This window comes from Polypterus senegalus, chromosome 10 (genome assembly GCF_016835505.1).
Source record: "Polypterus senegalus isolate Bchr_013 chromosome 10, ASM1683550v1, whole genome shotgun sequence".
In the NCBI taxonomy this organism is placed as follows: Eukaryota; Metazoa; Chordata; class Cladistia; order Polypteriformes; family Polypteridae; genus Polypterus; species Polypterus senegalus.
In genome coordinates this window covers 118,382,616-118,408,145 of record NC_053163.1, presented here as the reverse complement: position 1 = coordinate 118,408,145, position 25,530 = coordinate 118,382,616, and the positions used below count along the sequence as shown (strand labels likewise).

Below are 25,530 nucleotides of genomic sequence, written 5' to 3'. Positions count from 1 at the left end.
GTTTGAGGCTCTTGTTTTTCAGGAAAACAAATCTTCTCCAAAGGAGCAGGTGTCTTGCTGAATCCATTAGGCTTTACTCTAGGGCTTTCCTGTGTTTTGATGGATTCACAAGCCTTATTACAGGGCCTGCTGCATCCATACAGTATGACTCAGCCACCAACCATGCTTCACATGGCTGGTGTGTTTTAGTATAATGTGTTGTGTTTGGGTGCTGCTAAACATGGCATTAGACCTGATGGCTCAATTTTGGTTTCATCAGACCATAACCTTCTTCCAGCTGACCTCAGCCTCTCCCATGTGCCTTCTTTTTTTTTTTTTTAATTTTAGTAATTTTATTGTAATCTTTCCATACAAGTAGATCAATTTTTACAAAAAAATAGGATTGAAAAACAAGACCCCCCCACCCCTGAGAGAGAGCATGGCCAATGGAGTCAAACTTAAGGCTTGTAAACATACCTAAATTGATTGAGTTTAATAGGGCAATAGAGATGAATAGAGACGAAAAAGAAATGCAGAGATAATTGCTTCCTCGGTGCTTTGAGAGCTTATTCTAAAATATTATTGATTAGATCCTGACAGGTTTTGAAAAAATTCTGTACAGATCCTCTAATTAAATATTTGATTTTTTCCAATTTCAAATAGTATAGAACATTGGTTTTCCACTGACTAAAAAACAGGAGAGTTAGGATTCCTTCAGTTTAGCAAAATAAGTCTGCATGCCAAAAGGGTAGTGAAGGCAATCACAGTTTGTTTGTCCTTCCCCACTTCAAACCCATCTGGAAGAACACCACACACAGCTGTTAGTTGATTAGGAGGGATTGTGACACCAAGGCTGTCAGAAAGGCACTTAAAAAGTTTGGTCCAAAATGATGTTAATTTGGTGCAGGACCAAAACATGTGACCCAGTGAGGCTGGGACTTGATTGCAGTGTTCGCAGGTTGGATCTTGCCCTGGAAACATTTTGGACAGTTTTAGGTGAGACAGATGTGCTCGATATATAATTTTGAGTTTAATAATTGTATGCTTTGCGCATATGGAGCTCAAGTGAATTCTCTGCATTGCTATTTTCCACTCTTTTTCTGATATATTGATTAAGAGATCTTTTTCCCAGTGTCACCTTGGATCTTTAAAAGGGAGGGACTGTAAAATAATTTTATATATTGCAGAGATCGTGTCTAAGTCTTTGAAATTTAGCAATATTTTTTCCGGCATGGAGGAGGGTGCAAGATGAGGAAAATCAGGCAGGTTCTGTTTAACAAAGTTCCTAATTTGAAGATAGTGAAAGAAATGTGTGGTTGGAAAGTTACATTTGGAATGTAATTGTTCATAGGATGCAAAGATGTTGTCTACATAAAGATCTTTAAGCAATTTAATCCCAAATCTTTTCCAGATATTAAAAACTGCATATGTTTACGATGGTTGAAAGAGGTGGTTCTCTTGCAGATGTGCCACAGATAAAAGCTTCTCCATCTTAAAATGCTTTCTACATTGGTTCCATATTCTGAGTGAGTGAAGCACATTTGGGTTGTTAGCATATTGCCGGTAGCTTGCATTTATTGGTGCACAAAGCAGGGAATATAGAGAAGTACTGCAGGATTTTACTTCTATTGCAGACCAAGCCTGTGTATGTTCATCTATTTGTGTCCAGGTTTTTATAGCTTGTATGTTTGCTGCCCAATAATAAAACTGAAAGATGGGTAGAGCCATGCCACCTTCTGCCTTAGGTCTTTGTAGGGTCGCTCTTTGGATACGTGGATGTTTTGAGTTCCAAATAAATGAGGTTATTGTTGAATCTAATTGCTTAAAAAATAATTTATTGATGTATATTGGAATTTTTGAAATAAAAAAAGAAGCTTAGGAAGAATATTCATCTTAACATTGTTAATTCTTCCAGCTAGAGTGAGATGAAGGGTTGACCATCTATGCAAGTCCTGCTTAATTTTTTCCATAGAGACGGCGAAATTTTGTCGATAAAGAGCTTTATGTTTACTTGTGATATTTACCCCTAGGTATTTAAACTGATCTGCAATGATGAAAGGTAGGGTGTCTAATCTAATATTATATGCTTGAGAATTCACTGGAAAGAGTACATTTTTATTCAAATTAATTCTGGGACCAGAGATCTTTTGAAATTCTATAAGTGCTGTTAAGACTGCAGGCACATAATTTTGTGGGTCTGATATATACAATGCCATATCATCTGGATATAGAGAAATTTTCTGTTTCAGTCCTTCTCTGATAATCCCCTTTATCTGATAAGAATTTCGATAGTGAACTGCCAGTGATTCAATGGCAATTGCAAATAGCAGTGGTGACAAGGGGCATGCTTGTCTCTGCATCCAATGATAATAATATTTCTGGGTTGTTTGACTTTGCTGGTGAGTATATTACATTAAACAGGCATCGAAGATTTGAAGATAAGTGTCGGCCCTGCCCATGTGCCTTCTTCCAAACTCTAGCCAAGATGTCCTGAGAGTTGTTTTCTTTCTTTTAAACAGTGGTTTTCTCTTTGCATAAAGCTCTTTCATAAAGCTGAGAATGAAGCACTTGGGCACAGTTGCTGTATATACAGTCTCTTCAAACTAAGTTACTGTAGCTTGTTACTCCTTTAGAATTATCAGAGATCTCTTGGTGGTCTCGCTCACTAGTTATCTTCTTTCACAATCAGTTAGTGTTTGTAGATGGCCTGTTCTAGACCGATTTACATGATTGAATTAACTGGATTCCAAAGGGTATTCAGTGACTTGGATATTTTCTTGTTTCCATCCCATAGTTTGTACTTTTCAAGTGTGTTCTTTTTTGTCTTCATTGAGTAGCTTAGGCCACGATAGTGACCACCACAAGTCAGGACTTCCAGGCACAGGTGCATTAAATGACAATCAGTTGAAAACCCAGACAGGTAACGTCCATTTCACTAATGTGGCTTCAAAATCCAACCATGATGCATCTGCGATGATGGAGGAGGGCATATTAATTATTTGTGGCTAGTCTTCAAGAAGTCTTTACAACCAACAATTCCCAACAGAGCTGGAACAGTTTTGCAAATATCTTTTTGCTGTAATTACTGCCAAAGGTGCATCTACTATATACTGTCATGAAAATGGTGAATTCTTCTGCAATCATTTATTTTATGTTTTATTTTTGTAATTAATTTAACCACTTGTGGTGATATATATTTTACTTTGCTATTTATCAACGTCAAAAGCCAAAAATGTGATAACTTTCAAGGGGGTTCATGCTTTTTATAAGCACACTAGTTTGGGTTCCTACTAACCAGAATGGTTTCGAGAAATGATGCAAAGATTGATTTTAAAGTTATTTTTATTTCAAGCTGTAGTTAAATGTCATGGCACATTCAGCCCGCCCTGTGTCATATTTTAAATTCTGCGACTGTCGCTATTGTTTTGACGGGTGTAAAAGATACTTTATCTGGATTGGTCATTATACCCGTCAATCTAACCGTTTCCTGCCAGTCAGGAGGCGGAAGTTCGAATTTTCGAGAGCAACGCTGAAAAAGGCGCCATGTTGGCTCTTTAGACTAGTATCGATCTCTACCTGCTGCTTTGTTTGTAGACTCCAGAATGGAGGGCGCAGGGTTGCAGTTGCGTGCCACTCCCACGAGGCGTGGTCGAGGTGGGCGAGAGGAGGTTGTGTGTTAGTGTTTGGTTTGGTTTGGTTCAGGAGGATTTTTTTTCGCAGGGCGTTATGGCGAGTTGGGGTCACTCTGCGACAGGAGCGGAAGGTGGTTCCGATGACGAGCAGTCGAGTTCCGAGGAAGGAGAATATCTAGTGCAGACGGCACAGTCGGCTCCGACATTCCAGCTTTCAGGACTCGGAGAGGACGTGAGACTGAGTTGCGGACGGTCGGATGCCGCTGTAAGTTACCTGCATCTGCTTTGGGATCCAAATCGATCAGGAGCGGACTCGGCACCCGCGTCCTCTGCACGGGGAGAGCAAAAACGCCTGGGCAAGATCAGTGTGACACGGGTCAAGAGGCACGTTAAAGCGCATCGGACATGGGGACCCATAGGGAAAGACGTACACGGTGAGTAGAGTCGCTGTTTGAAGGCAATCGAAAATGTTTGCTATAGGTACTTTGCAAATCTGCAACAGATTATACATAGAAAAATAAACCAAGGTAAGACTAAGCTGTGACAGCAGACATAACTTATAATAACAACACGGGGAACCCTCACCGCCAAGCAGCTTGTAATGGCACTTGGGGAATTTCAGCATCAGGCGTCATCGAAAAAAAATTGCACGTGGATTGGTAATTTAACAACAGACTTTTCTTGGAAAAAAACAAAAACGAATGCATCTGCATTTTTTAAAAAGTAATTGTCAGAATGCTATTTAATCAACAAACTTAATTGATAGAGTACATTCTCGTCGTTTTCAAAAACAATCGGGTTACGGATATATAAATGGGCAAATAAATATAAGTAGTTGCAGGTACGTTTTACTCATCGCTTTACCCCTTGGGGTTCTTTACTAACAAAAGGTGTGGCCTCTGACCCCAGTATATACCTTATCATGGGTCCTCAAACACGGTCCTGGAGGGCTGCAGGCTTTTGCTTCAAACCATTTGCTTAATAATAAGCGTTTATTGCTCAAGTAACACTTCTGCTTCACTTTAGTTGTCTCGCTTATTAAGATTTTGAACCCTTATTGCTTATGTTAGTCTTAAACAGCTGTATTCTTGGTTTTTAATTGCTCCTTATTAGCAATAACATGCAAATGACAAAATAGACCAGCATTTCTCCATTTAGCTTGTTACTATTTACACCTGTGTGTATTTATCATGTACTATTGGGTTTAATTAAATACTTGAAAGGAAAGTGAAGAGAAAAAAGTGAAGGACCGAGAATTGCTCACCTGTTTTAGCCTTCAGATCATTTGGATGATATCCTTAGAAAGGGGAAGAAAATCTGGGATATGAGCATTACCTGACATAGCAGAGTTAAAGCACTAACAAGCCATGAAATTAAATTATTGGCAAGAATTGCTTTCTAATTAAGCATCCGGGTTAGAACAAAAACCTGCAGCCACTGTGGTCCTCCAAGACTGTGATTGAGGACCCCTGCCTTATACAGTATGTTTGTTTTTATGGTAAATTCCTTGTCAGAGCAATTTCTTTGCAAATAACTGTTTATTACCTGCCCTGTGAGGAAGGGTGAATGTAAGAAGACAAATAAGGCGAGGATATCTGTTTTGAGAATGTAGCAGACAGCCCTCGGGCTCCCAAATTAAAGTTGAAAAGGTCACTGTGTTGCCAATCCTTGTCCGTCCAGGACAGTTAATCTGAACCTCTTAAGTTTGAGAAGAACCAGGTTATTGAAAGAGTTGATGAGGGGTTTGTGATAGATGCCTATTGTCTTTGTGAGCACATGGAAGATTCTAAACACCCATTCCAGAAAAGTTTTTATTGATTTTGATTTTCACCTGCTTTTAATACCACCCAGCCTTGCATTTTCACAAAGAAGCTAACTGATAGCTTTAGTTTGGTTCTTAGCTTTGGTAGTTGGATCATGGATTTTTTTAACTAATGGAACACAAAAGTATTGGTGGATAACTACTTCTCTTGATGAGTTTTGTACTTGTGTGTGAGTTCTTTTTTTAGCTAAATATATATTTAAACCAAAGATATGGTCATAGGTTTCAGAAATTCCATTCTTTCTACTCAATATTAATAAAAAGGCAGATAGGGAGGATAACACATCACTATAGATGTTTAAGGGCAGTCATTTATAATAGGCTGACATTTAATCTGATCACAAAACAAATGCTAAAGGAAATTTGGCTGTTCCAAGAACTCTGAATAGTTTTAAAGTAGACAAAGATAGTTTCATTTGTGTATAAACCAGTTATTTTTGTTTTTTTAATGCTGGTTTCAGAATTTTTGTTAAAAGAGCAAAAATTGTTTTAGGGCCATTGTCTTTGGGGGGAAAAAAGTGTATTTGTTGTCATCCCAGACTTGGATTTCTAAGAGCCAAAAAATCCCACTCCCCCCAGTAATATAAGCAATTTGAAATGTAGTGGCTACAAGGACACTGCTGAAGTCATAATTCTTATTTGTAAGAATCCTAGATTTGTGTTTTGAATGATTATAATAATGGATAATACTTGGTTTGCACTTCTTAACCTGTGCCCATTTGGGGCTTGTTCCATGTACTCCAGTGTTTTTCCAATGACGTGTAGGTTAGGCTGATTGATAAGTGAAAAGTTGTTTGCTATTGTGCTCTGTGATGCCATGTCCATGGTTGGTTCCTACCTTTTACCAGAAGCTGAAGGCTCCAGCCCCCAGGGGTTAATTGGGTTCAGGAAATGGGAAGATGGGTTTCTAGAACAAACACATTTTAGTTAGCAAAATACTTAAGGGCATGAAAAGTGTTTTCATTGTCTGATTCAGTTGAAAGTAAACTATATTAGAGTTTCGAAAATACCAGTAATTATTTCTCATATTTCAGAAATGTTTCACTTTTTGTAGTATTCAAATATCCTTTTTTCAGGCAAAGTACTACACCTGTGTATTATTTCACCTTAGCTATTAGCTAAACAAACAAGCTTGATGGTCAGAATGGTGTCCTTTTGTTTGTCAAATTTATATCTTATCCAACGTATCACATCACAGCTTGTTTGACTCTGTCATCATTGTAGGTTATGAAGAAGGAATATAATTTGCTTAGTATGGTTTCCTAGTACAGTAATTCCATTAATATGTAAATTACTTGAAGTAGTAAATTGTTTGTGATTTGATTCTGTATGGGATATGAAAGGCACCTTAATATTTTGAGCTACAATATAATCACTTCCAAATCTAATATGAGCACATTTCAGTCTGTCTGGTAGTTATACACTGTTGGGTGTGTTATATTGTGATGTAGCATTTATTGTGATTTATGTAGTAATAAAATGCATTGTATTTTTCATTCCAACCGATAGTACATCATCAAACATTAGCACTGCTATTGAGAACATACATGTTGTATACCCATATAAAGGAGACAACAGACAAATTGGCATTGTAACTTAATAAAGAGAACTTGAAATAGAACAAAATAACAAATACAAAAGAATTATTGAGAAAGTACTCCTCAACTGAGGCCGTTAAACATTCTTGTGATCTACTCTCATTAATGTAGCAAAATGAAGGCAGGAATAAAATTCTGTAAGTCAATAACAAATTCCATTAACAGCTATAAAAAAGGCACACTGTCCACTGTCCTGAGTTTGAGATCCCTATGGTTATAACATCAACTACGTACCTCTTTGTGGCAGTTGGCTGCAATAGGATTAGTACTTTCCCTATCATTCTTTTCCATTTTCCATATAACCGTCAGGTTATAGTGTTGATTGTATATGCAGTCTTTTGGAATGAAGCATTCAGTGCGATTTATTGTTACACTTCAACAAACACCTTGGAAAGGGCATATTGTGAATGATGCTCTTGTGTGAGTGTGTTGTGAGTAACATTGCAAGTATCGCGAACTGCAGTTATGCTCTGTTGAACTCCTTTTAAATAGATGATGCTTCTGTATATTGAGTTAAGTGGCAGATTAGTCACAGATTGGACCAGCTATTATAAAATACTGTATATATTGTCAAGCTTGGGTCACAGAGTTGCACAGGAGACTGGAGAGAAAAAAAAGAACCAGGTTTCCAAAGCACAAAACCTTTATTGCTGAACTGGCAGGAACATACACAAGCCTTTATTTAAAAGGGGATTATCTTCAGCAGGCAAGCACTCTCTTTACAAATGAATAAACCAGCTCTTTGTATTACTGTTAAAGTTCTTCTCCTTTTTAAACACATTTTAAAATACTGTTTCATCCTCTAACGGAATGGTTGTTTGATGGATTATATTGTAGTTTTCCCAAGAAATGTATGAAATATGGTTTTTCTGAGAAACTATTATAGCATATATAATGCCATTCTTGAGTTCAGATAATTTTTACTTACAAGTAAAAGTTTTGTATCTCCCTTTCTTTTCAGCTGGGAAAAGGCTACGTGAAGCTGCTAATTCAAATGATATTGATACTGGTAAGTTTGTTTAGATTTCATAAATTCCAATAAGCTTCAAAATACTGCAGTAGAAATTTGTATCCATCCATTATCAGACCTATTTATTCCATGCTTAGGAAGCCATAGCCAAAATTACTGCAAAATGCAATGGAAGTCCACTTCATTCCAGGCCAATTTAGACTTGCTAGGTAGCCTAACATGAGCATATTTGACAAGTGGAGAAAACCAGAGTAGTTGCAGAAAATGCACACAAAGAGAAAATGCTAACCATACACCGTGCATGGGATGTGGTTGAAACTTTGGACTTATGAGACAACAGTACTAAAAATGAACCACTGATCTGCCCATGAAAACAATATGTAATTTATATGGCTTGTTTATTCAGATGCTAAGTAAACATTCTTTTTGTTTTTTTTTTTCTTTGAATGAAACAATGTGAATTCCTTGCGCTGTGTGAAAAATGATAATGGGAAAACTTGCACACTTAGAAAATATATAAATGACCCAAAATGCTGTGGCTGCTTGGCAAACTTGACAGATCTCATGTTCGCTGACCATGATGTGTCTCTCACAAAGAATAGCGTTTTTAAAAAAAATAGAAAAATTAACAATACTTAAGTTTACAAAAAGCTTTAAAGAACAGTATTGTCCCAGACTCCATGCATTAATGAAATATTGGCAAAATAAAAGCACCTGTCATTAATTTCTCAGACCTACCTTGTAATATCACATATATATAAACTAGATCTTAAGTGCTAAAACTAACCCTTTATCTATTTATTTATTAACTGACATACATACATACATACAGTTAGATCCATAAATATTTATATATGTGTGTGTATATATATATATATATATATATATATATATATATATATATATATATATATATATATATATATATATATATATATATATATATATTATACTAATAAAAGACAAAGCCCTGACTCATCACTAATTCTCCAACTTCCCGTGTAGGTAGAAGGCTGAAATTTGGCAGGCTCATTATTCCATAATATTTGAAGTGATACAGTTTTCAGAAATTTGACTCTGTGCACCACCATAATATTTTTGAAATGAAGCAATCAAGATGTGATTGAAGTGTAGACTTGCAGTTTTAAATTAATCTATTTAACAGAAAATTGTATAGGCCATTTAGAAAAGACAGCCATATTTATTCATGACCTCCACCCCCATTTTCAGGGGCTCAAAAGTTTTTGGACAGACTAACATAATCATGAATATAGCAATCATTTTTCAATACTTGGTTAAAAATACTTTGCAGTCAGTGACTCCCTGAAGTCTGGAACTGATTTTTTTTCTTTCGGCTAATTTAGTTGAAGTAGAGCTATGATTGTGCCAACACTTGAGAAAAACCGAAGTACATTTTTGGGCTCTTTGATGTTTAGGAGATACATTTGGCAGATAACTTCCTCCTCTGCTAATTCAATTCTCATACTGTTTAGGACAGAAAACTCTTGAGGATGCTTTCTACAGATGCTTCAAATGTAGTATTTGTGTATTGTATATTTATTGATAACAAGAGTGCCTCAGAATAAGTAAGACTGAAAGCTGCATAAAAGAATGGAGAATGTTAAATGTAAGGATGCATTTTGAATTATATTAAAAAAAATTTCAAGTTTGTGTGCCATGCATAAAAATATAAAAATAAGTAGCACTTTTCATAATTAAGTATATTTTTACCAAAATGAAAACTGAATATTTTTAAAATCATAAAGTTTTCCTTTATTCCTTTTGGACATCAGATATGTAATTAAATTTTTTTTTTTCTATAGTCTGGAATAACCTACACATAATTGAGAAAAACATGAATTCCTGAAGTCTGTTTGCAGTGTAATTATAGCTTTGAGTATTATTAATGTTTATAGCAGAGCTGAATTTAATTGATAACTGATGTCTTAAAGGAGTACTACACTTAAAAATGATAATTCATCATATTTAAATAAATTCAGCATAAATAAATCCCAAAAATCTTGATACAGTTGGCTTTAATGGAAATGCATCTCAAAATCTCAAAAACCATACATAAAAATAACTTATTATATTGTTAAATGAACTACTCCCAGAAAATGCCCTTGTGCATAAAACAGAAGCACTTTCAAACTGAGTGGAGCTATTGAACTCAAATTCCATTTCTCCATACTTTTTTTTTTATTATTTTTTTTTTTTTATAAATAGCAGCTTACCACCAAGAACAAATGCTAATATCAGCAAATTAAAAGAAAATGAAATTGTGCCAGTTTAGGTTCCAAAATATTGAGGGTTCTAATGGTCCATCTCCATATGAAAATTTAGTCAGACAGTTGTTCATAACAGTTATTAAATGGCAGAAATAATGTGCAACTCCTATTCATCCTCCAAACAGGATATTGGCAAACATCTTATAATTGGGGAAAATACTAATCTTCAAATACATTTTCTTCACTGCGGCAAGAAGATAGTGTGAACCACCAAGGGGCATACAGCTCCCCAAACCCAAACACAACAGACACTCAGTCTTGCCACACAGCATACATTTATTTTAACTGGGGGAAACACTTTTCGTTTACTCCCCACTACACAACATAATGCAAGCACCAAACAGCACGAATACACTGTCCCTTTTTTCTTTCTGTTTATCTGTCTCTGCTCCTCCTCCAGCAAGTTTCGTCCAACTCTTCACGATTCTGGCTTCTCGAGTTGTGGCAGGTGGCCCCTTTTATAGAACACCTGGAAGTGTTCCACTATCTCCTTCCAGCTGCGCATCTAGGTTTCGTGGCAACCCTGCAGAGAAGGGCTCAGCCGTTCTCCATACAGTCCCTGGCAGTGGCCACGGGCCCCACCCAGCAGGATTGGACTTCCCTGCTCCAAACCTGTGGCAGTGTAGCAAGCCATGGGGCCTAACCTCTGTCATCCCAAGGGAGGTATTGCACTGTGCAAGGTTCATCCTCCCTGTCCTTCAATTATGAAGGCGTCCCAGCCGGGTTAGAATCCTGGCTGTCCGTTACAATAGGCAATAAGAAAGCCTGGAACTGGTACTATGTGATATTTCAGAACAACTGTTAGCAATGACGTTTCGTTCAAATTGTATACTTAATTGAAATTAAATTTTTCTGTTTTAGTTCAGAAGCTTTTAGATGAGGAGACTGATCCCTGTGCTGCCGATGACAAAGGACGGACAGCATTACATTTTGCTTCCTGTAATGGTAATGATCAAATAGGTGAGTGTGAGTTTCCAGTGACTTGAATTTCTTTTTAGAGCCATATATCAGTGCCAAAAATTGGCAGTGTTACTGCTTTGCTGCATTTTCTGTTAAATCTGACTTGGCCGTTTTACCAGTGTACGTTTAGTTACTTGTAGCTCCTTTCACCATAGCCCTAATACTTGGCATGTAACCTATTCTTTTAAACTTGAATATTACCATCCACCAGATGCTCGTTTTAACACTACATTTTAGAAAAGTAGTGTGAGCCTGTTAAATGTAGTAATAACAATACATAATGGAAATTGAGTGATACTTTGACATGGATTTCATGAGAAATGTTTAGGGCCTTTATTCTACACAGCTGTTTTTGTATATCTGATAAAATTCACAAAATGTTTACCAATTTTAACTTTGTTAAACAGTATATACCAACTTTATATTTAGTGTATTGAATAAATCATTGTGAAAAATGGCAAACATGATGAAATTTACTGTCTTATTTTGCTCTGTGTAGAAGCTGCTTTATGGTACAAATGGGGGGGGGAACACACTTGTCCCTGGTACACAGACATAGTTACTCATTAACGCGTACTGCAACAGCCTTGTAGTTTACTGGATTGATATTCATACAAGAAAGTCTCATCCCAGGTAGGTTGCAGGCACTGATGTCACATGTTTTGTTTAAAAGGAAATATTTTGGGTGACTAAAGCATCGTAGGTGAGTAGCTAAGTACTGCATTCATCATTTTTTCCACAATGTACTTAAAAATGTATATATAGAATTTGATACATCAACGATACTATGAATGAGAAACAAAAAAAATAAAAGAACCAGATATGAAGCAGCAAAGATCCAAAGACGTATGCAATTGCATTTTACTGCATTTTCTTGAAAGTTGTACTAAGCTGAATTTTCATAAGATTGGTGCCGCAGACCACTGCTTTACAGATGTCTGACTGATGAAAACAGTGGTTGTAAACTGATGTGAATGGCACATAGATATGCTCAGTATTACACAACATCAATTTCCACCTTAGTTACTGTATATAATTAATGCAGGCTCTGATCGGGGCTCTCGAGAGACTGAGCAAGGAGTTTGAGTGTCTGGGCTTGCAAGTGTCCTGGATAAAAACCAAGATCCAAGCCTTTAATGTCATCTTGGTCACAGCAATTAGTAGTGTGTCTGTCTGCGGAGAGAATGTTGACCTCTTTAAGAGATTTTCTTACCTCAGCAGTGACATTCATGTCTCATTCATGTGGTGCTCCCGATATCTATGCAAAAGAACAAAAGTCCAAGTCTTTATAGAGTCCTGGTGCTTCCTGTCTCGCTATATGGTTGCAAGATATGAATGCTATCAAGTGACTTGAGAGGAGGGCTGGACACCTTTGGTACTGTGTCTTTTCGAAGAGTACTTGGGTACCACTGCTTTGACATTGTGTTGAATGAGCAGTTACTCACAGAGTCCCAAATGAGGCACATTAACTGCATTGTGAGGGAGCATCAATTATGGCACTACAGCCATGTGGCGCGATTTCCTGAGGGTGATCTGGCTCGCAGGATCCACATTGTTGAGGACCTGAGAAGCTGAACCAGGCTAAGGGGACGCCCATGTAACACCAGGCTGTGGCAAATACAAACCGGATTCCAAAAAAGTTGGGACACAATACAAATCGTGAATAAAAACTGAATGCAATGATGTGGAGGTGCCAACTTCTAATATTTTATTCAGAATAGAACATAAATCACGGAACAAAAGTTTAAACCGAGAAAATGTATCATTTTAAGGGTAATATATGATGATTCAGAATTTCATGGTGTCAACAAATCCCAAAAAAGTTGGGACAAGGCCATTTTCACCACTGTGTGGCATCTCCCCTTCTTACAACACTCAACAGACGTCTGGGGACCGAGGAGACCAGTTTCTCAAGTTTAGAAATAGGACTGCTCTCCCATTCTTGTCTAATACAGGCCTCTAACTGTTCAATCGTCTTGGGCCTTCTTTGTCGCACCTTCCTCTTTATGATGCACCAAATGTTCTCTATAGGTGAAAGATCTGGACTGCAGACTGGCTATTTCAGTACCCGGGTCCTTCTCCTACGCAGCCATGATGTTGTGATTGATTCAGAATGTGGTCTGGCATTATCTTCTTGAAAAATGCAGGGTCCTCCCTGAAAGAGATGACGTCTGGATGGGAGCATATGTTGTTCTAGAACCTGAATATATTTTTCTGCATTGATGGTGCCTTTCCAGACATGCAAGCTGCCCATGCCACACACACTCATGCAACCCCATACCATCAGAGATGCAGGCTTCTGAACTGAGCATTGATAACAACTTGGGTTGTCCTTGTTCTCTTTGGTCCGGATGACATGGCGTCCCAGATTTCCGAAAAGAACTTCGAATCGTGACTCGTCTGACCACAGAACAGTCTTCCATTTTGCCACACTCCATTTTAAATAATCCCTGGCCCAGTGAAAACGCCTGAGCTTGTGGATCTTGCTTAGAAATGGCTTCTTCTTTGCACTGTAGAGTTTCAGCTGGCAACGGCGGATGGCACGGTGGATTGTGTTCACTGACAACAGTTTCTGGAAGTATTCCTGAGCCCATTCTGTGATTTCCTTTACAGTAGCATTCCTGGTTGTGGTGCAGTGTCGTTTAAGGGCCCGGAGATCACGGGCATCCAGTATGGTTTTACGGCCTTGACCCTTACGAGATTGTTCCAGATTCTCTGAATCTTCGGATGATGTTATGCACAGTTGATGATGATAGATGCAAATTCTTTGCAATTTTTCGCTGGGTAACACCTTTCTGATATTGCTGCACTATCTTTCTGCGCAACATTGTGGGAATTGGTGAACCTCTACCCATCTTGGCTTCTGAGAGACACTGCCACTCTGAGAAGCTCTTTTTATACCCAATCATGTTGCCAATTGACCTAATTAGTGTTAATTGGTCTTCCAGCTCTTCGTTATGCTCAAATTTACTTTTTCCAGCCTCTTATTGCTACTTGTCCCAACTTTTTTGGGATTTGTTGACACCGTGAAATTTTGAATCAACATATTTTTTCCTTTAAAATGATACATTTACTCGGATTAAACGTTTGATCTGTCATCTACGTTCTATTACAAAGAAAATATTGACATTTGCCATCTCCACATCATTACATTCAGTTTTTATTCACAATTTCTTTAGTGTCCCAACTTTTTTGGAATCCGGTTTGTAGATTGCCATTTTCAGATGGTAGGACTGGAATGCATGTCTGCCTGGGGGGTTGCCAACCAGGATCTTGAGCTGTTTCGTCATGTCGTGGGTGCAGCAATGTGGTGTATTACATACTCCCCAACCTGACCTGACATGACTATATAGAAAGTCCCTTATTTCAAAATTGGTTGAATTTCAGGTGCTTCTCAAATATAAAGCCTTCCAAAACAAAACTTCTGTGACATGACTAAGGTAATTATAGACTTGTATATGCTCTATCTTGTATAAGCTCTATCTTGTGATGACTGGTTCATTTTTTATCAACTTCAGTGCTTAAGTGAGTCCATTTCAATGTTTTGCCTACTTAATCAGTTTTACAATTTTGTTTATGCAGAACAAAACCTTGCAAAATCCGGAGAATGATGGTAGATCTTGGCATGATATTATGGAGTACAGACACTAGACACCATATTCTAGACTGAAGTAGTATATATCTCATATTAGAATATTGTCTGTGGGGGGGTCGGTAATCTTTCTCATAGCTGGTCACAAATTAATTAATACATCATCTTAATCTAAACTGTGTCTCTTGTTGTTTTGTTGCTAGATGTAAAATATTAACAGCTGTCCTAACATTTTTGCACAGCTTTTGTCGTGTATCAAATATAGCTTGAGTACTGTTACAAGACACAACTGTTGTGATGCTCACTTTTTGAACAAAAGAATGTCTAGTATAAACCTATTGTATCTTATTTGATTAGATCTGAAACACATTTCAAAATGTGCTTGGGCATCATATCTGATTCGAACATTTGAATGTTAAGGATCAGCTTACATAGTAGTAACACCTACAAGAAGTTTGCTTTCACAAAGAATATTCCACAGGGTAATAAGTATTGGTAATTGTTGCAAAAAAAGAGTAATTTTAATCAATAGGAAGAATTGTATATACCAGTTCTAACTCCTGAGTAAGCATTTTCCAGTTCTAGAAGTTTAATAATTTTCTGCTACAGGGTTCTGCTGTTTTGAAAGACTGGATTTGGTTCAAACATGAATTGTTTTTGGTTCTTTAAAGAGTTTATCTTTTTTGTTTACTTATATTGGTTACTTTTTAACATGCCATTAGTAAATCTAAGTACCTTTTTTTAAAGCTTTAAAAATCAACAAGTAGATGTTTAACTGTGCACACACTGCATAACCTGGTTTTGCCATTAACCTGACTCTGTGGTTGAGAGATTAAGTAACCAAGTGAGAAGTGAGCATCTGGAGCAGAGCAGCTATTTAAAGTATAAAAACAAGGAGAAAACTTAGATGATGGGTATGTAATAAATGATACTTTGAACCTATGAAAATACTAGCATTGTATTTATGGTTACTGCCTAATCAAATTCAAATCTTATTTAACCTGATCAAATTTTATGGCCAAAATAAACATAATTTAATCCAGAAACCAAATTTATTTATTTTTTTGTTGTAAACATGTAACAAATGTGTTTACTGATCAGCAAACCTGATAATGAGAAATGGAGTTACAGGGAAATTCTTGACATGCTGAATGCAAATTGAATTCTACCTTAGTTGACTTTGTGGAGTTTGCATGTTTTCTCCAAATCCTATGGTTTCCCTGACACCTCCCTAAAGATATGCTTGTTATGTTGATTAGTGTGTGTTAGTCTTTTGTGAGTGGGTATTGGTGTCTGTTTGCAGTAGGCTGGTGTCCTGTACAGGGCTGTTTCCTGTCTTGCTCCCAGCACTAGTGAGATAGGATCACAGATGCCCAGTGCCTAAGCTGGATCAAGCAACTTGAGTAGACACAATTATGATTTCTGTGTGTGTGTAATTACCTTCAAAAACTCTAGTTTTTACATTAGAATTGTTTTATATATAAAGCACATTACATTTATCAATTCTAATTGATCCACCAACAATTTTAAAAAGTTTTCTGTTGCCTCACATTTTCTTTTCTAGTTCTGCAGTAAAATGTAGCATAACATATTCTTTAATTTTAATACATGAATACTGGTAATTCACTGTGAAGCTACTTCCTTGTGCCTGCAAAGGAGTAAGTAAGTATTCCTCTAAAAATAATAAACATTTTATCAAATTAAGTATTACTTGGGCATACACTGCTTATGCATTTGATCCACTGTTATGTATATACATTTTTTCATTGCTTGTGTTTTGCTGTATGAAAGTGCCTGCTTAATATGTATGACAAGCTATTGAATATGAAGTAGTTTCATTCATGGGCATTTAACTGAGTCATCAAGGAATCATCAGCAGTATGCTATCCTAAGATTGAGTAAAACCCCTCCTATAGTAGAGAACAATCAGACTAGGGGAGAAGAGTCTTTCTTGTAACTGGCATGCAGTAAGTACTCCTGCCACTAGGCTGTACTGCTTTATTTCATGCTTAAGGGCCAGTAAGGTGATTTCCTCATTACCTGACCTGATTGGTACCATAGGCTCATAGCGACCCTTATGTAAGAAGTAATCGGAGTAAGCTGTTGTTAAAGTGTGATGTTTGTTAAGATATTGTGAACCATGTTTGAGTCAACAATTTACTTACAGTATAAACGTTTGAGAGAGAGAAAAATATGTGAAAGGGAGATGTTGTGGCATGTTAGAAAAAAAGGCAAGTTGTCATCACAGAGGTATTTAATGTTCTGATGTATGGTGTTTCCACAATTTTTTTTAAATCTACCTGAATTTTGTATAATTACAAGTGCATTTGGTGTTCTGGTACTCTTGTATTCTGGGTACCAACTATTAGTGTAACAATATGATAAAACATTTTTTCAGTTAAAACTGAAAAATTTACTACATAAAGCTTTTCTTTATAGTGTGAGCAATTTTTAAAATAATTTTATAATTACAACAAATTACAATTTTTTGGTGTGCATGGCGCAAAAATGGACAGTTATCAATTTAATCGTGCTACAGACAATTTTCATTTTGCTAATCTTATTAGCATTTCAAGATAACAAATAGTGAAGTGTTCTTAAAATGTTTTTTAGTGATATGCCCAAGGCATGTAACAACTTCTTTCTTTTGCCAGTCCAACTCCTGTTGGCTCATGGTGCAGACCCCAACCAAAGGGATGGACTTGGAAACACTCCACTACACTTAGGTAAGTGATTAGTAAGTATAATGTAGTAGTACATAACACGACTTGACTATTCTTATTTATTATGAGGCACAGCATCAGACACGTTTATTTCCCTTTACAGACACTTTGCATTTAAAATAGTTAAAAATAGTGCCTTTGTGGAAATAGATGAATATCACACATTGAAGTTAAAAGGAGAAATAAATTTTTAAACTATATTCTATTGCTTCTCATATCTCATCCTTGTGTATCCTTGAGACTGAGATATTTCATTTGAACTGATTTTGAAACTGACCTGCATATAATTCGTTACGTAGATAACTTGTTTTCTTCTGAGCAGTTCGACAAAGCTTAAACAGTAAATCATGTGTGATATTTTCTTTTTATTAAGGGTAGAAGGTGTGTATAGGGTGGTACAGATCTAATTGTGCAACTTTTAATGCAATGCAGGAAAACAATACAAAACAAAAGAATTGCTGTTCGACTGACAACCATCTCCCCGCCATTTTGGAACATAGGGCAGGTGCTGCCATCTATCAGCAACAAAAAGAATTTTTTGTGAATTCTCTATGTAATAAACTTAAGTTATAGCATAATGAAAATTGCATAATTAGATCTGAACCACCCTGTATTTATATTCTGAAATAGTTAATCTCTCCAGGTTTTGCTTTTACCTTTTTTATTTTTTTCCCTAAATAGAACTACCCTATTTCTCAACATTGTACATGGAATGAGCTACTCTTCTGTATAAAACAGAATTTGTTTTACATTTGTTTATTACACCCAAATCAAGCAAAATGTGTTTTGTTACATGTTTATGTGAGCAAGCATTAAATAAAAGACTTTGAACTGGAGAAATCTTTGATTGGGATAACTGTCACGCTCTTGTGACTGATGCAATGTACACCATCGTAGGCTGCCTGCATTTCCAATTAAAGTAATTAAGCTGTTTGTGATATTCTGCAAGGCAGGGTTGCTTATTTATTATTTGACTTGACCTGTTTAAAAAGCAAACAGTATCTTATGCGTTATTTATCATTAATCATCCAGAGTGAACTGTCAATCATACACCATGTTAAACATTAGGATATTATTCAAGCAGTATTACAAAATAATTCTGACACAGTACCAAATGTAAGTACCAGTAGGTACATTATATCTCAATTTAACTAAAAATCCTGTATGAAAATAATTACAGCAACAATGTGTGCTTAAAATTAAAAAACATTACTACCTTGTCTTTTCTTCTTCTTGGGTGACAGGTACAGTATAACAAAGGCTAAATTGACATTTTGAAATAATTTCAGAAATTTTATTCTTGTTTCCTGCAGCTGCCTGCACTAATCACATTCTTGTCATCACAACTCTGCTCAGAGGAGGTTAGTTTTTTTGTTAAGATTTGTTTTCAGTAAGCTGATTAACTATATTTAGTGCAACCATGAACTTTGTGCAGTCTATTTGAGTAAAGTCTGTCATATTCTGTTTGTATATCAGGCGCTCGTGTGGATGCTTTGGACCGTGCAGGAAGAACACCACTTCATTTGGCCAAGTCCAAACTAAACATACTGCAAGAAGGCCACTCTAGAAGCTTAGAAGCACTACGAAAAGAAGTCAAACAAGTTAGTTTTGGCAGCTGCCGATTGTGACTTTAGAAATGTGTATAGCAGTACATTTAATTTTCCATTCTTTATATTTGTACCTGCAGATAATACAAATGTTGCGTGAGTATCTAAACAAGCTAGGCCACCATGAAGGCAAGGAACGACTTGATCATCTCTGCACACAGCTTCAGATGACCAGCACTAAAGAGCAGGTATGAGCCAGTTGTTTTTGGTAAACCTGTCCATATTTGGTAGATAATTCCCAACCTGCTCCTGCCCCATCACCTGGCAATATATATTTTTTTTTAATCTTAAACCAGTGCCAAATTTACACTGCATTCATAATGTATGTGTAGGCTTGGCATGTTAACTTGGTTCTGTTGTATAATGGACAGACAACTGAAGGCTGTATATCTGATGTCAAAAATATGAAGCTTATGATGATAAAGGCAATAAAAGGCAAACTGAGAATAAAGCAGGAATGTGATTTCTCTTATATTTTAAAAATATGGCTGCATGACTATAATTCATTTAACATTTAGAATTGGGAAGAGATAAAGAATCAGTCTTCAGTTTGTGAGTGAAGCTACAGATATAAGGTTATCTATACCAAAGCATCCAGCTGGCACAATTGTTGTAGCTGTTGTTTGTGCAACAGCCCAGTATGCACAGTGTGAAAATAATAATGAATTGTGGTAAAAATTATGATGATAAATATTGTAAGTAACAAAGGGGATAAAATTCTCCCAATAAAGTATATGAGAAATGCACCCTTTGCTATGATCACAAATATGTAAAAAAATTGAGTCCTCAGTGCTCATTTTAGTTGTGTAGCACAGCCAAGCTCAATTACTTTAACAGTATTCCTCTCAAGTTAATGATGTTGCAGATCATTTGTACAATATCTAAATTACATAATTTTTTGCTATGAATCGTGTTAACTTCTGTGCTGAAACATGCAATATTAGTAGCTAATTAATACATAATACATAATGCAAAATGCATAGAAATATTCGTGATTGTTTTTGCAGCTTAATGTTGTTTTGTCCGTCCCCTAAATGGCAGCAGAATACTGTCCCAAGAGTTATTTGGGCTTACTACTGTAAACCTAATCATTATACCTCACCGTAAGACTGACTCTGGCTTAACGGTAATTACTTAGAATTCTGAACCAGATTCACACTCGGGGTTAACACCAAGGAGGTTAAGGAACTATTAAAACTAGTAAGACAGAAAACATTTACCCTCTGAAATTTTCATACATGTGATTTGTAATATTTTGTCCACACTACGCAAAAGCTAATATCTCAAAATCACTTTCTGTAAAATGTCTTCTTCTTTCAATGGAACTTCCTGTCTATTTTTAGATATCTGAAAATGGATTTTGAGATATTTTGAAATGTGCAGGAAGTTGTTTTAAGATATCTGAAAATGCATTTCAGATATCTTAAAAATGAATGTTGAAGTTATTTTAAGATACAATATCTCAAAATGTAATTAAGAAATCTTTAAAAAGCATTTAAGATATTTTGAAATTCACTGTTATTTGAGATATCTAAAATGCATTTTAGATATTTCAAATTAATTTCATAATATCTTAAAATAAGTCTCTGCTCCACTTGAGATATTTTAGATTGTAATTCATCTCAATAGCATTTTCAGATATCTACAATAAAATTTAAGATATCAGAAATACATTTAAATACAGTTAAACTGAACATAGACCAGATAAAGGAGAGAGTTGTCTGAGGAGATTAGAAACCTCTAAGCAGCCTGATGTTCTTGTGAAGAGATGCAACTATTAAGAATTTTAAGGTCCATGGGACTGTAGTCAACCTCCCTGGACATGACTGCAAGAGGAAAATTGACCCACAGAATAGGTAGAAGATAGTGAGAATGGTAGACAAAAAGGCAGCTTCATAAGAGATACAAGCTGAACTCCATGCTCAAGGTCCATCAATGTCTGATTGCACCATCTGGAAGAAGACCAAAGAGGACTCCACTGATGAATAGAAAAACCCAAAAAAGCCAGACTGGAATTTGCCAAAATGCACATTGACAAACCAGTGTTTTTGGGAGAATTTGCTTTGGACAGAAGAGACAAAACTGGCGCTATTTGGCAAGTCACATCAGCTCCATGTCCACAGACAAAAAAATAAGCTTTCAAAGAAAAGAACACCATAACTCCAGTTTTGGGCTTTTTTGCTGTGTATGGCACAGGGTGTCTTGAGTCTGTGCAACAAACAATGAAAACTCAGAACTATCAAGAAATTCTGGAGCACTGTCAAAAAGTTGTCTCAGTCACAGGTCCAACAGCTAAAACGCACACAAATGCCTAAGTACAAAGCATTTGACTATTCTAAAGAGGCCTTCTATGATCCCTGATATGAATCCTGTCAACATCTATAGAAAGATCTGAAACATGCAGTCAGGAGAAGGCAACCATCAATTCTGACACAGCTGGAGCTGTTTGCTCAAGTAGAGTGGGACAATCTACTTGTGCACAGGTGCAAAAGTGTCATAAGAACCCCAGGAATTAATTGCTACCAAATGTTGTACGACACATTTTTTAGGTTAAGGGGCCCCATTAGTTTAGTTTATGCCATATTAATTTGTGTTATTATTTGAGATATTCTGTTGAATCAAAACTCTAAAGAAAAGCATGTTTTTTTTTGTTAAATAGGGAATAAACAATGATGGGTGCCAATTGCTTTTGTCTGTTTCGAGTTGTTTAGGAGACAGATGTGGATTCTTCTTTTTTTTTTTGTGGAGGGATATCAACAGAGTTGTCCACGTCGGTGTAATATGAAATAATGGAAAACTGTAAATGATGTGTTGTAAACTAAAAAAGTATTTTGCAATAAACTGAAGAGTCTTGGTGAATCAGACACTGCTATCTTTAAAAGAAATGACTCAATGAGATACAGACTCATTATATTATAATCCATAGATAATGATGAGTTAGAATGAATAGTCTCCTAACCTGAAAATTTTTGAGATCTCTGGAATGATGCTGAGTGTGTGCCCTGACTCTAATATTGAGTAATTTATTATAATGTCTAAATCTTTCTAAGCAGTTTTCTTCTATTTGCAGGTAGATGAGGTGACTGATCTTCTTGCCAGTTTCACATCACTCAGTCTACAAATGCACAGTTTTGGGGAGAGGTAAAAAACAGAAAAATGACAAGGAGCTGATTGAAAGACTTAATGCAGCATAAGCAGTTTATGACACATCCTTGGCTTTTTTTTATCATTGACTGACCTTCAACCAGTTTGTAAATGATTTTTAGTGTTGACGTGAAATCTTTTGTCCAGTTGCTTATGAATTTTGGTAGACAGACTTAACTGACAAGAAGGAATATGTTCTGCCAGTTTTTTTTCCAATAAGGTGTCTACAGTCCAGAACCAAAGTGTCCACATGTGTTTCACAAACTATTTAAAAATCCAACTGAGGATGTATACACCAGCTTCTCTATATGATATGCTGTTAGTTGAACATACAAGTGACCGAGTGACTGCTGAATGTTACAGACAGACTAAAAATTTAGATGGTCAATGTCAAAATGTTCGAAATGATCATAGCATATACTGTACACAAATTGTACACAGGCAATAGAAGTTGGAGTGATACAGAAAAAGAAGATTTTTGTTTATTGCTTCCATAATGTTTTATACTATTTATGGATTATTTTTATAACAGAAGAATATTCATCAATGGTTTTAATTATTGTGTGCAAACATTTATTGTGAATAGTTACCTTTTGTATATGTTGTAATTGTTTTTAGTCCTGTCACGCAAACAAAAACCTCAATTTTTTTTTTTAAATATTATATCGCAACAATTGTTTTAATACCCATGTCAATGTTGCAGACTTCAGCAAATGTAGTTTGTTGTAAAGCTTAAAATACAAAATGCAGGTAGCCTAATGGAGCTTGCATAAATGAACAGAAAATCACCAGTATAGTAATTCACAATATGTATACAATGTCATCATTTTCATTCCAATTAATATAAAAAGATACATTTTGTTGGTCAAACTGGGAGATTTTTGTGTTTTAAAAGAGAAAAAAAAGATCAGATATGAAGAGACATCTGCTTGAACAAGTTAGAACTCCATAGAAAAATGTTAAGATGAAGGAGAAAAAATGTCTATATAATTCAGCCTCATCCTTACTTGTGGTTGGGGTTTTTTATTTTTTTTGAGTTTCCTTGTTTGGAAAAAAACAAAATGTTATTAAAATGGAAAAATAGTGATGTAATTATAAGGAAGATCTTGGGCAAACAAAAAATTAAACTTTTGAAATAATATTATTTTATATATTTTACATAGGTTCAGGCAGGTGAACATTCATTCAATTGGTAAATGTTTGGAAAAACCTTTATTAAAGGATAGAACTTTTGGCAAGGTATTCTCATTGCAGTCTCCACATAGAATTAAAATGTACTGGCAAAGAGACTGATGATTCAGCAGTGTTGGAGAAGTGCAGTGCAGTTGGTGCAAAGTGAGCTTCACAACCACTCTCCGCAACATAATGAAACAATGCTTTTTGAAAAATGTTTCCACTTTTGGTTTACACTTAAAATTGACTGTCAAGCACCTTGCATTTTTTTCCTGTATTCTTGAGGTATATAATAAATACTTGTTCGCATGTAGCTGTCGAATTAAAAGTATTCATATCTTAACAGTCATCCCCTTTCTATGTCTATGGTTGTATTACTTGATTTTGTTTTGTTACTGCATAGCTTCCTTAGGAAATGTAACTAGCATATCCTAAAATTTCTGGTACAACACTGAAGTAAAGAGAGATGTTACTGTAATTTCCAATTAACTTGTAAATATGTTTTGTTTCTGTGTATTGTTTCTCTTCATACAAAATTAAACATCTGAAGATGTAAATTGCGTGTTGCATGTTATTTGATTAACTGTAAATTTAAATATCCATCCATCCATTTTCCAACCCGCTGAATCCTAACTACAGGGTCATGGGGGTCTGCTGGATCCAATCCCAGCCAACACAGGGCACAAGGCAGGAACCAATCCCGGGCAGGGTGCCAACCCACCGCAGGACACACACAAACACACCCACACACCAAGCGTCAATTTAGAATTGCCAATCCACCTAACCTGCATGTCTTTGGACTGTGGGAGGAAACCCACGCAGACACGGGGAGAACATGCAAACTCCACGCAGGGAGGACCCGGGAAGCGAACCCAGGTCTCCTAACTGCGAGGCAGCAGCGCTACCCACCGCACCACCGTGCCGCCCGCTAAATTTAAATATGTTCAAGTTTAATCAATTTACATTTTAAAGTCTAAATATAACTGTTTATTTCAGCATTACATTTTATCTGTTATGACTTCACATTTGTTTTGTGACACCTTTATCCAAAGCAACTTGCTAGATCAGAATACGGTACTAGTGTTTATTTATGTTTTACATTTGAGAGAAAAAGGAAGAAGGAGAAGGGGGGGAGACGTGTCTGGAGGAGAGGAGGAAAGAAAAAGAGTGGAACTGAGGGTAGGAACTTTGAATATTGGCAGTATGACTAGTAAGGAGGAGAGAGTTAGCAGATATGATGGAGAGAAGGAGGGTTGATATACAGTATTGTGCATGCAAGAGACTAAATGGAAGGGGAGTAAGGCCAAGTGGATCGGAGGTGGATTCAAATTGTTCTATCATGATGTGGATGGGAGGAGAAATGGGGAAGAAGTTATTCTGAAGGAACAGTATGTCAAGAGTGTTTTGGAGGTGAAAAGGGTGTCAGACAGAGTAATGATTATGAAGCTGGAAATTGGAGGTGTGATGATGAATGTTGTTAATGCATATGCATTGCAAGTTGGGTGTGCAATGGGCAAGAAAGAAGATTTTTTTTTTGGAGCGAGTTGGATGAAGTGATGAACAGTGTACCCAAGGGACAGAAAGTGGTGATTGGAGTGGATTTCAATGGGCATGTTGGTGAAGGAAACAGTGGAGACGAGGAGGTGATGGGTAGGTATGGTGGCAAGGAGAGGAATGAATAAGGTCAGAGGATAGTAGATTTTGCCAAAAGGATGGACATTGCTGTGGTGAATATGTATTTTAAGAAGAGGGAGGAACATAGAGTTATGTACAAGAGTGGAGGAAGATGCACACAGGTAGATTACATCCTGTGCAGAAGAGTTGATCTGAAGGAGATTGAAGACTACAAAGTGGTCGCAGTGGAAAGTGTAGTTAAGCAGCATAGGATGGTGGTCTGTAGGATGACATTGGAGATCAAGAAGAGGAAGAGAGTGAGGGCAGAGCCAAGGATCAAATGGTGGAAGTTGGAAAAAGGAAGACTGCAAAGGTTGAGTTTAGGGAGGAGGTTAGACAGGCAGTGGGTGGCAGTGAAGAGTTACCAG

General features: G+C 36.5%; 1 protein-coding gene across 2 annotated transcripts; it reads left to right on the top strand.

Annotated features, from left to right (window-relative positions):
• Window positions 1–3,500: 3,500 nt before the first annotated feature.
• Window positions 3,501–22,320, top strand: ankrd54 (ankyrin repeat domain 54). Of its 2 annotated transcripts, none has more exons than XM_039766451.1 (8): window positions 3,501–4,045; window positions 7,993–8,040; window positions 11,151–11,249; window positions 17,496–17,567; window positions 18,878–18,925; window positions 19,041–19,165; window positions 19,252–19,359; window positions 22,242–22,320. In XM_039766451.1, the coding sequence occupies exons 1-8, from the start codon at window positions 3,706–3,708 to the stop codon at window positions 22,314–22,316; spliced, it is 915 nt and encodes a 304-aa protein (XP_039622385.1). In that variant the 5' UTR covers window positions 3,501–3,705; the 3' UTR covers window positions 22,317–22,320. The 2 variants fall into 2 exon arrangements, with proteins under 2 accessions (XP_039622385.1, XP_039622386.1); XM_039766452.1 differs by lacking the exon at window positions 3,501–4,045 and adding an exon at window positions 5,570–5,603.
• Window positions 22,321–25,530: the final 3,210 nt, after the last annotated feature.

Coding starts and splice junctions, on each gene's coding strand:
- ankrd54 (XM_039766451.1), top strand. CDS start 3,706: ATGGCGAGTTGGGGTCACTCTGCGACAGGAGCGGAAGGTGGTTCCGAT. Junction 17,568..18,877: donor AAACACTCCACTACACTTAG/GTAAGTGATTAG, acceptor TGTTTCCTGCAG/CTGCCTGCACTAATCACATT. Junction 19,166..19,251: donor TACGAAAAGAAGTCAAACAA/GTTAGTTTTGGC, acceptor TTGTACCTGCAG/ATAATACAAATGTTGCGTGA.